Below are 22,500 nucleotides of genomic sequence, written 5' to 3'. Positions count from 1 at the left end.
CATGAGAATACACAATGCAAAAATAGATTAAAAATTACTTTCTTTTTTTTCCAGACATTGTACCAAAAGCTGCACTGCAATATTTTATTGTTGAATATTACGTAAAAACTCTTTAAATTAAAAATAATAATAAATGAAAGAGTTTAAGTTCTACTGAGTTGAATTAGACATTGCACTAGACACCAATCCAAAACTCAGCACCTCTATTTCAGTAAGTAGTATAGCTCAATAGGCAAAGTAATGGAACATAGTCCATTAATGCAATAGAATACATGCACATGAATTATCCAGTCTCCCTCTATAATGAACACTCCCATAATACGAACACTTTTTTTTTGATCCCATGAGTGTTCAAAATAGAGAGTTCACTGTTACATAATTAGTGCTTTAATACCCATTGCAATTAAAACTTATTTAGAAGTGCAAATACATAAGTACAGGGTTTGTCCGGAAAGTAATATGGGACTGATTTTCTTCCGTCGCGACTGTACTTCGGAGCGTGAACACGCCGACTGGATTCGGTAGAGGGCATTCCTAGCTAAGGAACGAGCAGCTAGTCGGTTGTCTCCGAGCACCTGGAGAGTCAGGACAGGCATTTTCGCGCGACGTGTTTCTGTGAGTGGTGCAAGCCAAAAATGCAGCGTTCGTTAGAGCAGAGCTACGCGATTAACTTCTGAGTGAAACTCGGTAAATCTGCGACAGAGGCGTTTGATATGATCAAGCAGGCTTACCCAGATGCTGCTTTAGCAAGAAGTGGTGTGTTTCGGTGGCACCAGGTCTTTTTGGCGGGCCAGGAAGAGATCGCCGATGAAGACCGTGCTGGAAGACCTTCGACTTTGACAAACACCAACAATGTGATTCGTGTGCGCAAAGTTTTGAACTCAGACCGTCGACTAAGTATTGGTTTAATTGCCCAAATGTTAAATTTACCAAAATCTGTGGTTCATGACATTGTGACGGTGCATTTGAACATGCACATGGTGTGCATGAAGTTGGTCCCAAAAGTGCCCACTGACGACAGAAAATTGCGGCGAGTGGAAGTGCGCCGAGAAAATTTGAACATGTGTGAAAGTGACCCCCAAGCCCCCCCCCCGGACGTTTTTTTTTGTTTCCTCGCCTGAAAAGGTCGAAGAAAGGCAAGCATTTTGAGACGACAGAGGGGATCCAAGCAGCATGCACGCGGCTCTCAAGGCTATTCCGGAGAATGCCTACCGTGACGCCTTCAATGCTTCGAAATCGCGCTGGCAGCGCTGCATCGACGCAGAAGGAGCCTATTTTGAAAGTTTTTAAATAATTGTAACAATTGGCTCAATAATTTTTTTTTAATCGACTCAGTCCTATTACTTTCCGGACAAACCCTGTATGTTCTGAATAATAGTTTGAAAATTTGGAAAATGATCTATATAATGCAAAAACCTGCATAACACAAAACCTCAAGTCCCAAGGTGCGTGTTATGATGGTCTTCTACTGTACGTAATGTATGCAATATGGGTAAAAAAGGGTGAAATGTTACCTTTCACATGCACACTTTCACTTTGATGCATGTGATTGATTTCAATGCATCGATTGCAAGAGTCCACGAAGGGGATACAAAAACGTACATGAAAAATATTTTACGTAGCTCTGTTCATTGCAAAGGGACTCCCAAAAAATTCATTGCGATGGGCCCGCAAACCTGTAAGTCTGCCACTGTACACCAATAAGTTTATTTTTCAAATCTCTAACCATGAAGTTAGTGATACCATGGGAAAATTAATGCAAGCATAACATCTTATATAAAAAAAAGCAAGAAAGAAAAAAAATAAAAGTTCTAAAATACTAAAAATGCTCATACATGCTTTGAATATTTTAACTATTAGTGTAAATGTGTAGAAAAGATGAAAGTGTCGATTTGCATTTCATTCCAAATATGTTGTCTATAATGTCTGATGTGAAATTAAAACTATAGGGTTAGATGAGGGAAAGAGGTTTTGAATTCTTGTGCTACAAGTTGATTCGAGATTTAAAAAAAAAAAAAAAATCAACAGAAAACCTCGCCAAGGAGAAAATTTGTTACAATTGAATATATGCATTTTATACAATTTAACATTCATAAATATGAAATAGATTTGAAACTTCTTAATACTAAATAAAAAAATGCTTAGTTAAAACAAATTATGATAAATCCAAATAAATTGAATGTTTTTATCTGATGCAGAAATGTAATATGCAGCATCATTTAAACATTCTTTTTTTTTTTTTTACCTAATCATATTCTATCAGTTTTTCTCTTTTCTATTTTATTTAACAGCAAAATTTTTGCTGTTTCACCTTTGAACTAGATTGGAACATAATGTTATACAACATGATTTCAAAATAATAAATTGTTAAACAATATAAATATATAATATAAATAACAAACTATATCAAGACTATAATCAATTCATTGAAGTCTTGATTTAAAAATAAATTAAAAGGCCTGATTATATAAATAAAGAACCAGTAGGTTAAAGTTAGCACCATTTCTGCCATTTACAGTAGCCCTGCAACAATACATGTCATTCTCTGAGTGTTTCTTAATTTTCAGACATTCTCACAATTCATCATGGAACTTTAACCCAATCCACCAATTTGCAAGATTGTTCACCTGATGCCAGTCCACCAGAAACCACCAATTCTCAATGTACTTTAATTTCTGGTTACGAAATTTAGTCAAATATGCATGCTCCCAAAGGTCCAAGCCTAAAATTGGAAAAAGGCTGTTGCTGACAGGCGAATCTTCATTTTCAGTGATGATGACTACAAGGTCTCCAGAACTTGCAGTTGTGCTGTAATTCCTACAGAGCCATACAAAACCTAGAAAGCAATAAAACTTTAAAGCATTAGTTTTAACAAACTAATCAAATACTTCCAACCAGAGTTATTGACAGGGTTCGAACTGAAAATGTGTTATCTGAGAAGAACTCGATTATGTACTGAACAGTCAGTTGATGCACTATACCAGACAGCCGGGTTATCACATCCAGAAACTGCAGTTTTGTTTTTATTAAAACTCATCAATCTGGAATAGTGCATAATCCAGCTAGAGGCAGATGTCATCTCATTAAAGCCGAGAGTGCCAACAAACTGATACATAAAGTAAATTTATCTCACCAGCGAGTGTCTGCAGCATGGTGTGGTTCGACTCATGAATAAAAGGCAAAGCTGGGGTATTTAGCAATAAGTTACCGCCCTTAAGTCGAAGCTAAGGCAGAATTACATGCAAAATACCACACAGCTTGGTTATCACGTTCAGACACTGCAGCTTCCTTCTTATTAAAACTCATCAGTCTGGGTTAGTGAATAACTAAGCTGGAGGCAGATGTCATGCTCTCGGTTATTCACTAATCCAGAGTGATGAGCACTAATAAGAAGGTTTAAAGCTGACTGATGCAAGTACGATTAATAAACACCTTTGTGCTGAACAGTAAAGTAACGTTAAGTAACAACGTCTAAAAAGCACAAATTCGCAGATTACTGCAGACATATGTTTCGGCATTTCAGGGAACGCATTTTTCAATGCAAAACATAGTGAGCTTATGGATAAAAGGAGATCCAACAAAAGCATACATAAATATAAATTTATGTATGGAGAAAGTAATTTGTTTTTTTTTTTGGCATAAGAGCCTAAGGCTATACTGCACCAAACGATTGTTTCAATTCGAAAAATGTGCTAAAGAGAAATTGTTTAAGGAGTAAAAGACATAAAACTTCTACAATTAAAAAAAAATTTGCTCAAATAAGCACACAAACATAAGGGCATTCTTTAAATTTTGAATAACAAGTCAAAAGAGTAAACAGAATAATAATTTAGAGTAACATAAAACATTTCTAACAGAGCTGAGCAGAGACAAAAACAAGGACAAAAGGAAAAACAAAAAAAAAAAAAAAAAAAAAAAAAAAAAAGAGGAAAAAAAACATCTTTTGAAGGAAGGAGAACAATTCAGGATGAGGGTAAAACATAATTTGAAATGTAAATACAGTAAAACCTGTCTACAACGATACTATTGGGACCTAAAAAAAGTATCGTAATAGACAGGTTATCATTATAGACAGTTTGATTATTCTTGCTTAAATTTTGCTGGGGTCAAAAAAAAAAAAATGTTATAGACAGGTTATTATTATAGACAGTATGGTTATACACAGGTTTCGCTGTAACACTTTAAAAATTATTTTAAGTAAATTTTGTTAAGCTAAAAATTTAAGGGGTAGGGAGGGGGGCCTTCTGATTTAAAACTATAAAAAGGTGAAAAAATATTTTTAAAAAGAGAAGAAATATTAAGTTGATAAAAAGTAAATAACCAGAAATACACTACATGTCTGTGCAAAAACAGAAAAGTTTAAAACGCACTAGAAGACACTAGTTAAAATATATACATAAACACTTTTTAACGATACAAAATGATCCAAAAAATGAACAAACTGTATTCAATCAAGTACAAATCAAAATCAAGGAGGTTAAAGACACTAGGGTGCAAAAAAAAAAAAAAAAAAAAAAAAAAAAAAAAAACTGTCCTAAAAATAAACTAACAGTATTTTTAAAGTGTTAAAGTGATGGAATGAAAGAGAGAGTCACAAAAACAAACAAAAGAAACAATATGACAATCATCAGTATGAAAAATAAACTGTTGGAAACAAAGATACTTACTACGAAAAAATGAAATAAAATTCAAATAAAAGAAACGCTTTTTAACAATACAATAATGAAATTTTTATGTGTAAAAGAATAAAATGCAATAGGTACCCCTCCCCACCAAAAAAAAGAAAAGAAAAAAAAAAAAACCCTTCATATTTAGGTGCAATAAAATCTTTTTAATAAAAATATTTGTTTTTGTCATGCAAAACCGAAAATATCCTTTACAGAGCATCCATTTATCATTTGAAAATACTAACACTTTCAGATCCTTCAGATTTGCTTTTTGTTTTGTCATAAACCACAATAAAAAAAGCAAAGTGAATATTACATTTGTTTTAGCTAAATTTCCGTGATTTTTTTAAAGTGATTTGTTTTTGCAAATTTCAGCTATCTGTCGCTTTTATTCTGTACTAAGAAAAATAAAATATGTACAGGTTTTTCATTTTTTCCTTCCTTATGTTCCTTTTAAGGTTTTACATTGCCTTTTTGTACAAAACAAGCTCCATTTTACTTGTAAAGGCTTTTTCTGCACTTTTCGAACAACCGGCTGTTTACTGTAATTAAAGTTTCTAATTAACGAGTAGAGAATATATAATTATATCAGAATGTGTCAGTATTTATTTCATAATTGTTTTGTTAAAACAGTTGAACTAAAATCGGGGCGAAAAAAAGAAAAGTCGATCGAAAATGCCGCATCAGCAAAAAAAGTTGCACTTCTGAAAATTTGACTTTTTTAAACATGCAAAAGTAGTGGTGTTTCTTCCAGAAATTACTGTAGTCAGTCAATGAAATACTCACTATCCTCTCATTTTTTTTTTCTTTTCAAAATTGAAACATGCAGAAAATTCTCGGAGAGGCATAGTAAAAACAAGAATCAATGCACAATTAGAAGTACTATGCTAAAAAAGTGAAAAAATAGGGAAAGAAAGGAAAAAGTAGGCAAAAAAGGAGTGAGCTCCAAAAAGTAGGAAAAATAGGAACCCTTCGGGGTCTGTGAAAAACACTTTTCTGAAACTGGAAAAATAAATTAAAAGATCTTGCAACTGTTTAAAATATTATTAAGTGATTGAGAGCAATTTTTCATTCACATTTGGTTTCTTTGAAACCTCAGTGGAAAACAACTTTAAGAAAAATTCTGAAATTCGGAAATACAAAGTGGGAAAAACACATAAATTATACACTTATTCCTGTCAATTTTTAGTTAAAATCATCTTTTAGTAAAACTCGGAACACATTTAGAAGATTGTTTTAATTACTAATAAGCAAATATTTTTGAAAGTACAAAAACTACACCATGTCCCAAAAATACAGACAGAAGCATAAAATACAATTCACAGTAAAAATACGAATGGAAGGATTTAAATCAGATAGATGTATAATGATAGCCAGTACATGAAACACAAGTTAGGGTGATTTATTTTAAAAATACCATGTGTTGAATTTATTCAAAAAACTAGAAAATAGGGTGTTCCATAATTACAAACACTTTTTAATTTATGAATTTTTTTTTTAAGGTTGAGAAATACAGTTACAAATGAAAATCTGAAATTCAGTTTCCATTACCTCTAGTTACTTCAAACATATGGTTTTCCATCATAAGTTGCAAGTTAGAAAAATATTGGCTTCTAGTTTCATATAATTTCAGTGCCCGATATTGCCCAAGGGCGAATCCAAAAATTTATCAAGGAGCAGACGAGTGCTTTTTTTTTTTTTTTTTACGATTACCACTCCAACATATCTGATCTACATCTACTAATTTTGCAGAAATGTTTCGGATTTCCCTCCTTATAACATCATTGAAGGTTGTCTAAAATCGCATCTTTTGAAACTTCAGATTTGCAAAATTACCAGAGGAAAGTCACTGAACCCATTCCTCCCCTTAACACTACCCTAGGTATATACAATCCTGTATTTCAAGACTTAAATTTTGAAAAATGCCTGGCGGAAGGCCTCCAAACATCACAAAGATCGAGAAATAACCCTGTACTGAGAAGTAACTGGAAAAAATCAACGTAATTATAGCACAAACATACAATCTGTATATTTGTGCTATAATTATGTTGGTTTTCTCCAGATATCAGAAAAGACCGTTTAAAATCGCCCTTTTGAAATTTTTCTTCCAAAAAGTTTCTGAGAGGGAGAGATCTGAAACATATTCTTTTCCTTAAAGTCATATTAAAAATGACCTACTCTATTGTTTTTAGACCTCAATTCGGAGAAATTACCAATGCAGAGCTCCTCAAGGGAGGGGTGATCGCTCCTCCATAACTAAGTTTTCCATAAAACTAGATCATCCCAAACCAATAAAAGAATAACAAAGACTTTTATCAAGTAAAACAGACTACCAGGTTGGCAAAATTGGGCTGCTATATTAGCAATTGATTGCTTTATTTGGCATTTTTTAAAAATTTATCAGAAAGTAAAAACAAAATTGGTAGTGAATATTATCTTAAAATTAATTATTTAGTAAATTTGGAAAAAAAAAAAAAAAAACCTGACTTTACTGACTAAATTCTGTAAAAACTGACTAATACTGACCAATTATTAAAATGCTGACTTTTACTGACCAGTTTTATGCCCTGCTATTTTCAAAGCACAGTAGCTCAAGTTTGTCTCCTCGCATCTTCTTATCGTAAATACCATTAGAAAAAATATTTTTTATTTTCAAAATAATTTGTTTTTCAATGGTGTTTTTTCAAATAAGGATTAAATTAGTATGTTGTGGCCATCACGAAACTTTCTTCTATATCTTTCTTATAATTTTGATCCCTCCCCATGCTTGAGGAGGAAGCAATATTCCCAACAAAAACAAAATTACACATGCAAAAACTTGACGACCATTCTATTTTCTGAATTATCGCAAAATCAAAGCAAAGAGCGAAAATTGGAAGTTATTTTAAAAGCTTTGCATGAATAATAAAATATTTTATTTGTTAACAAACATAAGGTGGCAACAGTTACAAATTTTAAATCATTGAGACAATTCCTGATCATTTCCATTCAATTAAAATCACGAGAAATATGCAGACGACAGTCTATTACGATTTATCTTTCTTATTGTTGCATTAAAGAAGCTATTTTCATTCGCAAAAAAAATTAAAAAAATCAGCACCTCATAGAGCAATTGGCACCAAAAATAAACCAACGCCTGTTTACATATAGATTCACATTTATTCCAAATTTCATCCAGAATGTAGCATTACTTCTTGAGATATGGCACTCACAATAGAAAAAAGAACGTTCGATCGCCTCACCTCCTTTTCAGTTGTTGACACCAAAAAAGAATCAGCTCAGTCAATAAATTTTTGTTTGATTCTGTTCATTATTTCTTGAGATACAAGCAATCACAATTGACAATAAAAAAGGTTCTATAGCTCAACCCCCGTCTGAGCTATTGACACCAAAATTGAATCAGCATCTGTACCTGTTAAGGGTAATGTATGGACCAAATTTTGTTTGATTTCGCCAGTTACTTCCTGGGGAATAGCAGGCACGCATAAGTCAAGAAACGTCCCATTGCTCCACCCTCCTTGGAGGAATTTGTGCCAAAAACCAATGGGCACAAGTTCACATAGGGGCACATATGTGTACCAAATTTCGTTTGATTTCATGCGGTAGTTTTTGCTGTAGAGCGGCCACAAAAAACTCACTCCAGTTTTTGTGGCCGTGTGTGTGGAAATAACTTTCAATTTTCGCTCTTTGCTTTGATTTTGCGATAATTCAGAAAATAGAATGGTCGTCAAGTTTTTGCATGTGTAATTTTGTTTTTGTTGGAATATTGCTTCCTCGTCAAGCATGGGGAGGGATCAAAATTATACACAGAGACAGACAGACATTTTCCAAAAATGGTCGAAATGAACTCAGCACACCTCAAAACGTTTGAATCCGTTGAAATTCGAAAATTTGCACAAATTTAATACTTTCTTCTATATATTTGATATACAGTCGGATACCGACTTATGTGACGGACACGTTCCAAGACTCCTCGCGTAAGTCGAAATTTCGCGTTGTAGAAAAGTGTTGTGTATATGATTTTTTATTAAAATACCCAATCATTTTAGACATTTTTAAAAACCTTTTAAACTGCTTCAGACCATTTTTTTAACTATATATTTACTGATTCCTACATAAAAAGCTTAATTTTTATCGTATTTTTTTAAAAAAAGCTGCTTATTCAACATAAAATACTGTTATGATGCACAAAATCCATGATCAATGGGGGGGAGAGACATAAAAATGAAACAGTATGGTATGTAAAGTATGTAGTAACTATAAAGCACTGCACTGTGAGAATACTATTCAGTAGATACAATAAGTTACATTTATAACTAAAAAATTGAAGATGATTTATGCTACGCAATCTGATTTTCATTCTAATAAATTTTGAAATACAGCAGACTTTTATAACATTTAGATCTATGGTAACTAGAGATGTAAAATTTCCGGAAATTTTGAAGTGGTGGAAAAAAAAACGGTTTTGTTCGGGAAAATTTGGATAAAAGGGAAATTTTGATTTCTTTATGAATAAAATTAGTGTTTCTTAATAGCTCTCTGTTTCTTGGAACATATAAAGGGTTAAGCATTAAAAAATATATGCTATCCACGCATCTTCTTTTTCTGCTTGACAGAAATACACATAAAGGTAAGATTAATTAGAAAAAAACCTTTTTGTTTTATAACAGAGCTTTCATGGTCAAACACCAGAAATAAGTCCAGTCGTCATTCAACCATTAATATTGGGTTATGTGTGTCTAATCATAAAAATTACCTTTTATATTTTAGATTGCCTTTGAAACTTCAAATATTAATTAAAATTTTCGACTTTCAAACATGATTTTTTTTTTTTTTTTTTGAAAGAAAAATAATACAATGTTACTGTCTGAAAATAAAAGCTATTGAGTTTTGATTTTTTCCAACCCAGTCTAAGTCCAAATCAAAACTAAATTGGTTTTTCTTAAGCTGAACCAAAACTTAACTGGAGTTTCAGTTTATTCATATGGCCGTGCTAAGCACAGTAGTAAAAGTAGTCATACCAGAACTTTTGAACAAAACTGAGTTATTAGAACCAAGTTGTTCTCTGTTTCGTATTTTACATTTTAAATAAAATGTTTTAGGGTCATTTGATCAAGAACTTGAAAAAAGAAACAGAAGAAAAAAAAAAAAAAAGAAATCTGAATCAAATATATAGAAGAGCCAAGCTTTAAAACACAATATCTCAGTTTGAGCCCAACTTCAAATTCCACTTTTTTGCTTAGAACGGCAGTATACAGGGTGCGGCAAAAAAAAAAAAAAAAAATATCGGACGAAAATTGTATCATTGAATGGAAGAAGGGTAATTTCATTTTAATAAGTGCCTAATTTATTTTTGTTTCACACTTTATTAGAAACCTAGCTGCGTTGCCTGGCTTTGTCCGGTCTACTTTGAAAAAAACCACTGCGTCAAGCGAAGTATCTTTAATAACCAGGACTAAATGAAAAAAAAAAAAAAACATCATGCAAAATTTTCTCGCCAAACAATGACGACAGATGCTAAAATACTTTTTAAGAAATTAAAATAAAATGAGAAAGATGGATTTAAAAGGCGTAACCATGGAAACAAAATAAAATAAGTTTAAGAATTGAAAATGAGAAAGATGGAAATAAACAATGAATTCAAAAAGCGTTCCCGTGGAAACGCAAAACAAAATGGTTAAAATCTTGAATTGAGAACAGATTTTTGAACTTCATTTAATTCGCTTGTAACTTTTTTCTAATGAAGATAGAGGATAAAACTTTCGACCTTAGGTCGCGTTAGATCTGGAGTAAAAAAAGCAGCTCTTTCCAATGCTGTCAAAAAGAAAACTGCGGGACAAATCCTTCACTTTTTATTGATGGATGTAATGAAGAAAGTACTGCCTAAATTTCACTAAAAAAAGGGAGGGGGAGACTTATTCAAGGTATCCCAAAACGATTACCGCAAATTTCGTAACATTTTAAATCGCAGTAAGGGATTACGGGCGGCTACATTTTTTAAAAGTTTGTAATTCAATAGCAATATAAAGACGATTTTAGAATATGTTCAAAAAAAAAAAAAGGTAAATCGTTTTAAACAAGTGAAGTCTAAATTCATATTTTGGAAATTCCTCAAATTTGTATATTCTTAAATGTCGTTTTTCTCTACATAGTATAAAATTAAGTCTCCAAAAAGCGTCTGTGTGTGTTTGAACTCGCAAATTTCGGAACTTGGAATTTTTGTGAAAATTGGGCCTAAATTGGAATAAAATAAGAACTATTCATCAAATTTTTTTCAAACTGGTCTGCAAACCTTCTCAGGACTTAAAGGAACAAACTGTGAAAATTTCAGCAAAATCGGCCAGGTAGTTCTCAAGTTTTGCGAGTCCAAACAGAAGAAAGAAGTCAAGTCAAGTGTAAAGAATTCAGTCTGTGTTGTTAATAGACGATAACACTCCGTTTTACGGATTTTTTGGCTGTGTTTTTCGAATGAAGGTCTCAAGTGATAGGTTATTTTGTATGTTTTCAGGCAAGCACATTTCGCAGAAAAAGTTTGCTTACTATAAAAAACTTTACAAAATGTGTCTGCTCGCTCTTTCCAAGGTGATTTAGTGCCATGCCATAGAGTAAAATTACATAAGTGTAACTTGCCTAAAAAGATGCACGTCAGATACATTTTATTTTCTTATATTGATGTGAAATTTCTAATTTCCTAGTTAAAGATGATAGTTAGACAGTAATATTAATGTATTGTAAGGATTTGAAATTTGTCAAGATTTAAATTCTAGTTCAAATTTTTAAAACCTAATACTTGCCGTAAATGTTATACATGATATCTCATACTGATGCAGGTAGAGAGAGCACGTATTTAAGTTTTGTTGCTTTAGACAGAGAATTCCTTAGAGAACACTAAAATTTTAATTTATAGAGAGACAGTGGTCGTGATAGGTGGGAATGGGTCCACTGACTACACTACAGTTACTATTTTAAGTTATGTAAAACAATTAAAATGGAAGTAGGTGGACGTGAACTTATTGGACCAACTATTTTAAAACCGTTAATTAAACTGCATTAAAGAAAAAGAAGTAGGCGTGCGCATTTTGGTCACTATCCGTGTTAGATTTTTTTAATAATTATTTGCAGGCCATGAAATTAAAAAAAAAAAAAAAAAAACCTTGTTTGTAGTAAACATGGACAAATCTTTTGTTTATATTTTACAGATGCTTGTTGCATATTTTGTTTCCCTTATCCACAGCTTAAAAGCAAAAGAAATGTATTTCCCGTTTTGAAACATAGTCTAAAAATCTAAAACTTAAATGATTCAAATTTTTCTGATTCATAAATTTAATTCAAAACTTTCTCCTAAATATTGTTCTTAGTCCCCCTCCCAGCAGCAAGAAGTATTGCATTTGTGAGTGAAACCAACCGAGCAAGTAATATAAAGCTATCTATATCCATCTCAAATGCATTTACAGCACTTAATTGACTGCTCTTATAACTTGTTGTTCGTGAAAGAAAACGGAAGTCTCACTGAAGATTGCAATCTCTTGAAGTTTAAAAAAGGTCCATTGTGGTTACACGTGAGATACAAAGTGTTTCACCTTATGGCTATACTGTTAAAGAGAATTTAAGCTACGACAGTTATAACTTTCCATTTATGTCTCACAGCATTTCTTCAATGATGGTTAAAATGCTTAGTGGTAGTTAAACTTCCAAAATTTTTCGATTGTTTACAATAGCAGTTATCGAACTGAGCTTTGTAATTGGGCATGTAGCTTTGTTCAGTTCATTTCACGATGAAGAAAAAACTTCATATTGTGGCGCAATATTTCATCATGCCTTTTTCAATAGTAATCTCTGTGTCAAAAGTTGCATCATACCCGCTAACAGATTAAAAATTATTGCTAGTTGGCGAAGATGCTTCATCAGATGTATTATTACTCAAGCGTTAAGGTAATATAAAATTTCAAATGAAGAAATTTGTTTACATAAAAAACGTAGCAATTTTTTGCAGTTGAAAACAGTTTAAATTTAAATTGATATTTATTTGCATTTTTTCCAAACTTAAAACTCCAACCCTCCCAAACTGTACGAGGTCAGCCGGATTATATTTCCGTGTGGTTTTGCGAATAAAAAAGGTGCACAACCTTCAATTTTATTATACATTGGCAATCCTAGTACAGTAGTTTATGTGCATATAAGAAACGTCATGACCATCCCTCCTCCCCCTTGAAAAACAAATTCCAGATACGCTACTATGAACAAATATAATTATTTTGCAATTTATTTGAGAAATTAGTATTTTTTACTCCTGTTCTTTGTTAGCCTTCAGCGATTAAACTTAGTTGAACCGAATTATGTAAAGATTCGACGTAAATCATTAAATAGTATAAAGAACGTATGCAAATTGGTTTTAAGGACCATCTAACATTAAATTGTTGAAGCTTGTACATAGATAATGAATGAATTATTGATAACCGAAATAATTTTTGTATTATCTGGGCTGTTCATGCGGAAAATACTGATCTATAATTTCGTTCTACCATTACTGCTATGGAATTATCAAAGCAAGTAGAACCGTCGGAGACCAGAATGCATTCCTGCTTTGCAGGATGCTATTCAAAAAACGCTTTACCGCAGCATTTCTTTTCCGTTCGGCATTCTTGCCAAACATGCTTTACGCTTTTCGATAATCGACTTAACAGCCTCCGTTAAGTATACTTTTTGTGTTGATTGCTTTTAAAATATCTCCTGGTGGTTACATGTTGCTGAGCATTTTCATTTGCTTTGAACCAAGGTTCACAAACTTAACGATAACAGTTAATCTTTGAAGAGACTTCATTTAGGGCATCTTTTACAGGCTTTTCATTCAGACCAAACTCATAACAATATGAAAATTTGTTATGTCAAAAACAGCCCTTTTATGATTAAAAATATAAACTTTAACCTCTTTGGATCTTTTTTAAATTCAGAAAACCAGCCTATATAAATTCTTCAGAAATAATTTACCTCTGTGCCAAATTTGGAAGAAATTCGACTAAAACTGTGGATTTGTATAAGAAACATACACACAAACATATATCCATTTTTAAACATATAGATACATGTAAGGAAAGCCTTGACCACATCCCTCCCATTTGAAAGATAAATTCCGAATGCACTATTGTACATTACTATGATTATTTTGCGATTTATTTTCTTTATTAGTACCTTTACGCCTGCTCTTTGACAACCTGGAGCGACTTCAATTAAGCCAAATTAGGCTATCGGTTATAGTTGAACAGAATTACATAAAGATTCGACGTAAATCAAGGAATAGTATGAAGAAAAATTATACATTGCAAATTGGTTTCATAAGGAACATAGAACATTAAATTAAATTTCTGTTGCAAGGATGAAATAGATGTGGTTTTAGTAAAAGTAGTCTATTACTAAAACAGTCGAAGATTGTTCGTCAATATTGAATGCAATATAACCTTACTCATGTTTGTATTTTCTCTGCTATTACAGAGAAAAACACTGATCAAAAATTACACGCAACCTTACTGTTCTGGATTTTATAATTAAACAATATTTAAAAATTGTAACCCAATGGTAGCATTCAAATTAAGAAGCACCAATGGACCCCTGGGGCTTCGTAGGTCGCAGTTTAAAAAACGATGTCTTATAACTACGGCTTTCTTGCCAAACATGCTTTAACACTCATCGTTAAACAGCATTAACAGTCATCGTTCAGGATACATTTTGTATTGATTGCATTTAAAATAGCTCCTGGTGGTTATATGTTGATAACTGTTTTCATTTGCTTTGAACCAAGGTTCACAAATTTAATGATTGAAGTTAATATTTGAAGAGGGGTCATCATGACTTCATCTAGGGCAGTTTTTTATGGGCTTTTCATTTAGATTAAATTCATAAGTATACAAAAATTAGTTCGTGCAGGAAAGAGCAATTTTATGACTCAAAATATGAAATTAGACCTTTTTGAGTCTTTTTAAAATTCCAAAAACCCGCCTATATGAATTCCTGAGCAACAATTTACCTTTGTGCCAAATTTGGAAGAAATCCGACGAAAACTGTGGATTTGTATAAGGAACATACACTGGTGTACAAAAATTAAGGACAAAGTCGAAAAATTAGCATATCAGCTGAACGAAGAGGCAGAGCGGACAGAAAGACAAATCAGGAGATTAAGTAAGGTGATGTACAGTAGCACATGCGCAGATATGCAGGCAGACGTAATGGGGGAGTGTCTGAGTAGTATAAAGCATGTTGTCGGTGTAAGATCAGTATTTCTGGCAAAGAGATTGCACGCCGTATAGCAGTTAAAATCACACCGAGTTGCTGCCTCAGCGAGAAATGGCGAATAATCAATCTGTTAGACGACATCTGGATGCTTTTACCCGAGGTCGAATCATTGGGAAGTTGGAGGAAGGCCGCAGTGTGACAAGTGTGGCTGCAGAGTTCGGAATTGCTTACAGCATCGTTTCACGACTTTGGATACTATTTCAAACTACAGGAACAGCTATCCGGGGGTTCAGTAGTGGTCCTCCACGAGGAACTACACCCGCAGATGACCGGTATATTGTCTTACAGGCCAGAAGAAACAGGCGGCAGACAGCAGGAGAAATCGCTAGACATACGACACAGGCGACTGGACGACCGATATCGCATTTTACCGTGGCCAGAAGACTGCACGGTAATGGTCTGTTTGCATGACGCCCTATACGGTGTGCACCTCTAACGCCTGCCCATCGGAGAAGGCGTTCTCTGTGGTGCCGGGAACACCGGAATTGGAGAGACAATGAATGGGGACGAGTACTCTTTACAGATGAGAGCAGATTCAGTCTGAGTAGCGATTCTCTTCGCATACTCATCTGGAGAGAGCGGAGAAGCCGCAATCATCCCTCAAACATCATTGAAAGGGACAGGTATAGCGGTTGCGGTGTTTTCGTTTGGGGAGGCATCATGCTTGGTAGTCGTACAGACCTTCACATCTTCGACGCAGTTCAGTCAACGGGACCCGTTATTGTAACGAGATTTTTCTTCCATATGTGCATCTTTTTAGAGGCGCTATGGGTCCACAGTTCCTTTTCATGGACGACAATGCACCATATCACCGCACAGTAGCTGCCGAACAGCTCTTAGAGAGAGAGGATATTGAACGTATGGATTGGCCGGCACGATCTCCGGATCTCAATCCCATCGAACATGTATGGGATTTTCTAGGCAGACGCTTGGCAGCTCGTACCTTACCACCAGTAACGATTCGGGAGCTTCGATTGGCGCTGCAAGACGAATGGGCAGCAATGCCTCAACAACTCATTGACACCCTCATTCTCAGCATGGGCAGACGCTGTGAAACCTGCCTAGCAGTCGGGGGAGATCATATCCCCTACTAAACACCGGATGTTTCTTGCTGGACACCCATCACAGGGATGTTTCGGCCTTCAGTCGCATTGCGTTCCATGCTACTTTTTCAATCAAGCTTCTTTTTATCCCTCTGATTTCTCTTTTAGTAAGTGCTGCTTACATTACACATGTCCTTACGTATTGGGGATCTTACGGTATTAAATGTGTTGATTTGGAAAGCTTTTGTACAAAGTTATATTGAGAAAACCGTCTCGTCCTTAATTTTTGCACACCAGTGTACACACATACCCACAAAAACATACATACATTTTTATATATATAGAAAAAGGAATATTATATTACTTTGCTATATTAATTATGTATTGATACATCATTAATATATAATACATAACTTTTTAGTTATTTTTAATAATAAATTATCACTATTACTATCATTAATATGATTTTTATGTTGAAAATACCATAGTTGAAAAAAATATATAGAAAATCTGAAAATATATTTTCAAAATAAATATCGGATATATATTGTGATATACAGTGAAGCACCGTTTATACGTTTCTCTTTTATACGTTTTTAAGATTCGTCCCTGCAAAGCCTAATACACATTAACCTATACCTATTATACGTTTTTTTTGTTTGTACGCTTTTTTTCAGTCCCTTTAAAAACGTATAAACGGTGCTTCACTGTATATCGACATATATTTCTCGGCAAACACTGTTTCTTACACAAAAAATTCTTGTTTAAAGCTGTTATCACTCAGGAAAACAACGCTTACCAGATCCAAAATAATTAGTAGCCATGTCAGTAAAAGTAGATTTAAATTCCAAATATGATCCAAATTTTGCATCAATTGCAGTAGCAATATGTCCTACAGGTATTCTGTGCTCACCTTGAGGATTTGGAGATATGGTAGCCCAGTATAAATTGTGATTCACAAGCCTGAAAATAAATCAAAAATATAGTACAAAACACATAATGTGTTTACAAATAACTAAGAATGCATTGCAGGCATAAAATATGATTCTCAATATTCAGGGATCTGTCCATTAAAATTCGCAGGGTTCTTTTTTGTGAAGAATCAAATAGTTTTTATAAAAAAACAAGTTATTTTGCAAAGAATAAAATAATTTTGAAATTTATACATATGGGTCATTCTCCCGAAAACGTAACTTTTGAATGCAAAATTTTTTCAATTTCAAAGCCTTTTTTTTTTCATTCTTACATAAAAGTGTTACCTACTAAGAAGTAACTATAAATAAAGGCCCAGTTAAGTTCCAATTATTTTACTCATAAATAAAATAAAAAAAAAAAAAATGCCTTGTTCACGCATAAAAAAGAAGAAAAAAACTTTTAATATTTAAAAATTGAGGCCAATTTAATATCAAAGTAGTAATTTTTTGAACTTGTGCAAACAATGAGCTATTTTAATGATTAGTGGGAACCTAATATTAAGCTCTCTTAATTAAAGTAGAGCTTACTTTTTAGTTATCCTTTTAGTTCAAATGTGTTAAAAAAAATAGTATTTAGTAATTTTGAGAATATAATGGCAATTTATGATTTTCATAGAATGCCTAAGATTGATGTTATTCCTCACCGTTATTTATTTTCACCTCAGAAATAATGACATTGATAAGGTCTGTCATGGAGGTGAAGAGTTTTCCATTAATATAGGTCTAAGCCAGCGGCTCCCAACCTTTTTTCCTTTGCGAACCCCTTTAACACTCTGAAAGAAGTTAGCGAACCCCTTGTGGTTAAGTAATAAGTAACGAGCTTTTTCAATAAAAAGAATCAAATACACTTAATTTGGGAGATCTTTTTAGAATATTTCTCAACAGTTCATGACAAGAATGAACACATTAATTGCAAAATATAAAAACACAACTGTGTCTATAAACTAAAATGATAGCTAGAAAATGAACTCAATACAAATTCAACAAAGAACAAACCCAGTGATTATTCCTTGTTGAGATTGTCAACTTTGAAAATACTCTTAATGGAATATTTGTGGAATAAAGGAGCTCAAAGTTCAGCTTAAATATCTGTCAGTTTTACATGAAGTTCAGCATTTAATTTGCTTCTGTATTTATCCTTTTACACATTGAAATGTTGTCCAACATGGTAATAAAATTTACGAAATCTTTTTCTGACACAAGATATGTCTATGAGAGAGATAGAGACATAAGAGATGTCTATCTAAAATAAATGTCTTTCAGTAAATCTGTTATGACCAATACAAAGTCAGGCTATTACAAATTGTTCTCTTCTTGTGATCTCTGATGACTTAAAAACCTTTCGTTGAGGTCTGGATGGAGTAAGAAACAAATGAATAAAAGACACAAGCATGTTTAAATTCAGCCATTGCAATATTATTTTCGTGAACCCGCTTTATACCTTTTGCGAACTCCCAGGGGTTGTTGAACCACCGATTGGGAACCAATGGCCTAAGGGATACATTTTTCAGGGAAATATTTTTTTTTTCTTTGTTGCCACATTCTGCACATGTTAAACATATGAAAACAGGTTCACTTCTTTTTTTACATAAATTTACATCTCTGAAATTCAAGGTCAGGGAGGTGAGAGTTTACAATAACCACACTTAGTTTTTCAAACAAAATCTATCTTTTTGTTTTTTGACAAAAATCTCACAACTTCTTTATGGCTGAAAATAATTGTTTTGTGCTAACTACATCATCTGAAGATAGGCGTTCCTTATATACCCAACTTTTCATTGTACCGTCATTCTATATCACTGGCAGATTGATTTGCTTTTGCTCCAGGGGTGTCTCTAATTTTATAGCTACTGAGTGCATATTTGTAGTGCTAATCATATATTATGCACCAAAATTATTTTTTGAAAAGAAAATTAGCCGTTATAATAGACAATGCCAAGTTATATAATTTTGGCTACTGCAAATAACTTTAAAGTTTAAAAAATAATTTTATAGGTGACTCATGCAAGAGGGCAAGCGGGGGGGGGGGGGGGGGGGGGGGGATGCAAAAACTAACAATCAATAAAAAAAGATAGCATCCTTTGATTAATGCATTTAAAGCAGAGGAAATTGCTTAATAAGTGTATTTTTTTTATGTTTCTCATGCTATTTCATAAAACTTATGATTTTATTTTAAATTGAAAGGATGCAGTCAACTGTGGCCAGCTGTCCTTAATTTTGAAGAAAGTCATTTGACTAATCCAATCCATCCAATAATTTAGCCCAATTTTCCAGAAAAACAAATCAACTTAAGGAAACTCTCACACCTAATCCTCCACCCCTCTCCCTGCATCTTCTTCCACTCCTTTTATGGCGCACCAGCCGCTTATGAATAAAGCAAAGATACAAAAATAACTATGACAGTTTTCCCAAACTATAACTTGTATAAATTCAAATACAAATGTGACGACCAGCAACAGGCTCTGGGCCCAGCTAGGCTGGTCCTAGTCAATTAATTAGTCCCCAATGAAGATCAATGGCCCTCTTAAAGCTATCCACTCCCTTGCTCATTACCGCCTCTTCCGGTAAGCTATTCCAAGTGCCCACGACCCTGCTAAAGTAGTAGTTTTTCCTGATTTCCAAGTTAACCTGAGATTTAAATAGCTTAAAACAATGACCCCCCTTGTCCTGCTTTCCCCGCAAAAATTTAATCCATTTACATCTTTCATTTTGATAAATTTAAATAACTGAATCATGTCCCCTCTGACTCTCCTTTGCTCCAGGTTATACATGTTAAGCCTATTAAGTCTGGTATCATAATCTAGATCTGAGAGTCCCCTTACTAATTTAGTTACCCTTCTTTGAACCCTTTCCAATACAAAAATATCTTTCTTCAGATAAGGCGACCAAAACTGAACAGCATACTCCAAATGAGGTCTTACTAAACTCCTATATAAAGGCAGAAGAACTTTCTTAGATTTGTTTGAAATAGATCTATTGATAAACCCAAGCATTTTATTGGCTTTGTTACTAGCAATACTGCACTGTTGACTAAACTTGAAGTCCTGATTTATAAAGATAGCCAGATCCATAACATTTTCTGCCTGATTTATGACTGAACCCTGTAAACGATATCTCATACGCTTATTTCCATGACCTAAGTGTAGCACTTGACATTCAAGAGCTTCTTCAGTATCATTATGTCTTTCCATTTCCATTGATTAAAATTTTGTCTTAGAAAACAAATGAACAAAATGTCTAAAGTAGTAGCTATAGTTATGCAAACTCACCCACTTCCATAGTTCTTCAATTCATTTCTGTACTGAGGCGGTATGTGGGATAAATTTCGAATAATGTCGATAATAGACATTCTTGACATCTGTTTACCCTACAACAAATTTATAGCATGAGAAATTCAAATTAATAAGCATGAGAAATTAAACATTAGGTGCGAAACAATACACAGAAAAAAATATCTTTACATAAACGTACAATGTTAAAACAGTTCCCACTATGTTTACATTGCATTAAAAAAACATTTTGTTCTGATACTTGAAAATCCCCGCTTTTTTTACCTTTAGCGTATGTCTGCGCCATCGTTTCAACAGCCTGTTCACTTCATTGACATACTTAGAATGGAACTCCAAATAATGCATTCTTACTGTAGCTTCATCAAAATACGGTTCAAGTTCATCAAATGAATATAAAAGAGGAGGCAATTCATATTCCAAAGCAGGACGCTCCAACCCATAAAAAGCAGGAGCAATTTTACTGCAGCAAGCAAAATTTGTTAATTCTATTAATATAGTTGACCACGTAAAAATTCGAAAGTAAGTTGAAGTATCCGATACATACATTGTCATAAAATAGAAATCTGCAAAGGTGCTACAAAATTTAAAAGCAATGCCCACAATAGTGGCATGCTACTGCAAACGTGTTTCGCTCAAATTAGTAACTCTCATGATTAAATCGAATTCGGCTTCATGAATAAGAAATCAAATTAATATTTTTTTTTCAAAAGTACTCATATCACCACAAGTTATCATTTTCATTGCGTTCATCCAATTTTTGAAAACAAAACAAAAAACCGAACAAGCGGTATGAAAGCTTTTGATTGATTGAATGGAGAAGCTTTAATTTTTTTTCAGGAAGTTTCAGATTCAAGAAAAGAAATATCGTTTGAAATTTAAATAAAGCTGTAATTTTTTAGTTTTAATGCATGTTAAGAGAAATTTCTGTGCTGCTTAAACTTTTTACAAAATGTTCATGAAGGAATATATTCAGCAATGACTCGTCGGTGAATGGTGGGTGTTTTCATTTGGGTGAATCATAAACCGAGCACTCAAACTCAACTCATCTTCAGCTTCTAGTCCACTCTTCACACTCGGCTTTCAATTTTATTTACACGGAGAGCGCGTTTTCGGAAGATGACAAGTAAATCAAAATAATAACTTTTTTTTTATTTGTAAATAATGGCAGTTTCTAGTGTCATCAATGGCATGAGTGGAATGTCATCGTCTGTTACTGATTTTGAGCAGGTGTATAGAAAACTTGAACATGGATGTGACTTATTAAAACTCTATTTGAAACGAAAGCCAGAACGACGTACTTTCTGTGTCAAATTAGAGACAAGACAGATTATTTGGTTGAGGCCTGTTGCTGGACGAAATGTGATTGAAGGATCTAGTAAGTTTCCAGTTCAGTATGTTTTAAATTTATGTTTTGTTATGAAACCCGGATCTGTGTTGAGAAAAGTTAATACAACAATCCGTGCAAATAACTTTGTTTATTCATCATATAGGGTTCATATTCCTATCAAGTCGCATAATTTCATTTTTCGTTCTTATTTTTCTCTTTTAATTTTGCTGTATAAGTTTCAAAAAAATATATACTATACAAATACAAATACAAAAGTGATGACCAGCAACAGGCTCTGGGCCCAGCTAGACTGGTCCTAGTCAATTTACAATCCCCAGTGAAGATCAATGGCCCTCTTAAAACTATCTACTCCCTTGCTCATTACCACCTCTTCCAGTAAACTGTTCCAAGGTTCCACTACCCTGCTAAAATAATAATTTTTCCTAACATCCATGTTAGCCTGGGATTTAAATAGCTTAAAACAATGACCCCTTGTCCTGTTTTCAGTGCTAAACTTCAGCCCCGTAACATCTTTCATTTTAATAAATTTAAGCAACTGAATCATGCCCCCTCGGTCTCTTCTTTGCTCAGGACTGTACATTTTTAGCCTTCTAAGCCTGGAATCATAGTCCATTTATTAGCCTTGTAGCTCGCCTTTGAACCCTTTCCAATACATTAATGTCTTTCTTAAGATAAGGAGACCAAAACTGAACAACATACTACAAATGAGGTCTTACCAAACTTCTATATAAGGGCAGAAGAACTTCTTTAGATTTTTTTGAAATAGATCTATTGATAAACCCAAGCATCTTATTGGCCTTGTTACTAGCAGTGCTGCACTGTTGGCTAAACTTTAAATCCTGACTTATTAAGACCCCCAGATCAGTAACTTTGTCTGTCTGACTAATGACT

At 33.5% G+C, this 22,500-nt stretch overlaps 2 protein-coding genes across 2 annotated transcripts in view; one reads left to right on the top strand and one right to left on the bottom strand.

Moving 5' to 3' along the window:
* Nucleotides 1-2,573: 2,573 nt before the first annotated feature.
* LOC129230398 (superoxide dismutase [Mn]-like) lies at nt 2,574-20,807 on the bottom strand. The gene is made up of 4 exons (XM_054864796.1): nt 20,526-20,807; nt 20,241-20,338; nt 16,797-16,960; nt 2,574-2,836 (listed from the first exon to the last, which is right to left on the bottom strand). The coding sequence occupies exons 1-4, from the start codon at nt 20,805-20,807 to the stop codon at nt 2,574-2,576; spliced, it is 807 nt and encodes a 268-aa protein (XP_054720771.1).
* Nucleotides 20,808-21,422: 615 nt separating this feature from the next.
* LOC129230397 (1-phosphatidylinositol 4,5-bisphosphate phosphodiesterase gamma-1-like) overlaps nt 21,423-22,500 on the top strand; it is a 112,739-nt gene continuing 111,661 nt past the window's right edge. Inside the window, 1 exon segment of the mRNA XM_054864795.1 lies at nt 21,423-21,636. Within this exon segment, the coding sequence (XP_054720770.1) occupies nt 21,423-21,636 (214 nt within the window).

The sequence above is a fragment of the Uloborus diversus genome, chromosome 9 (genome assembly GCF_026930045.1).
Source record: "Uloborus diversus isolate 005 chromosome 9, Udiv.v.3.1, whole genome shotgun sequence".
NCBI classification, from domain to species: Eukaryota; Metazoa; Arthropoda; class Arachnida; order Araneae; family Uloboridae; genus Uloborus; species Uloborus diversus.
The sequence above is the reverse complement of the archived record's forward strand: the minus strand, read 5'-3'. Positions and strand labels throughout refer to the sequence as shown.

Coding starts and splice junctions, on each gene's coding strand:
- LOC129230398 (XM_054864796.1), bottom strand. CDS start 20,807: ATGTATGTATCGGATACTTCAACTTACTTTCGAATTTTTACGTGGTCA. Junction 16,961..20,240: donor TTGAAGAACTATGGAAGTGG/GTGAGTTTGCAT, acceptor ATTTATTTTCAG/GCTTGTGAATCACAATTTAT. Junction 2,837..16,796: donor TACTAATTATTTTGGATCTG/GTAAGCGTTGTT, acceptor ATTGCTTTCTAG/GTTTTGTATGGCTCTGTAGG.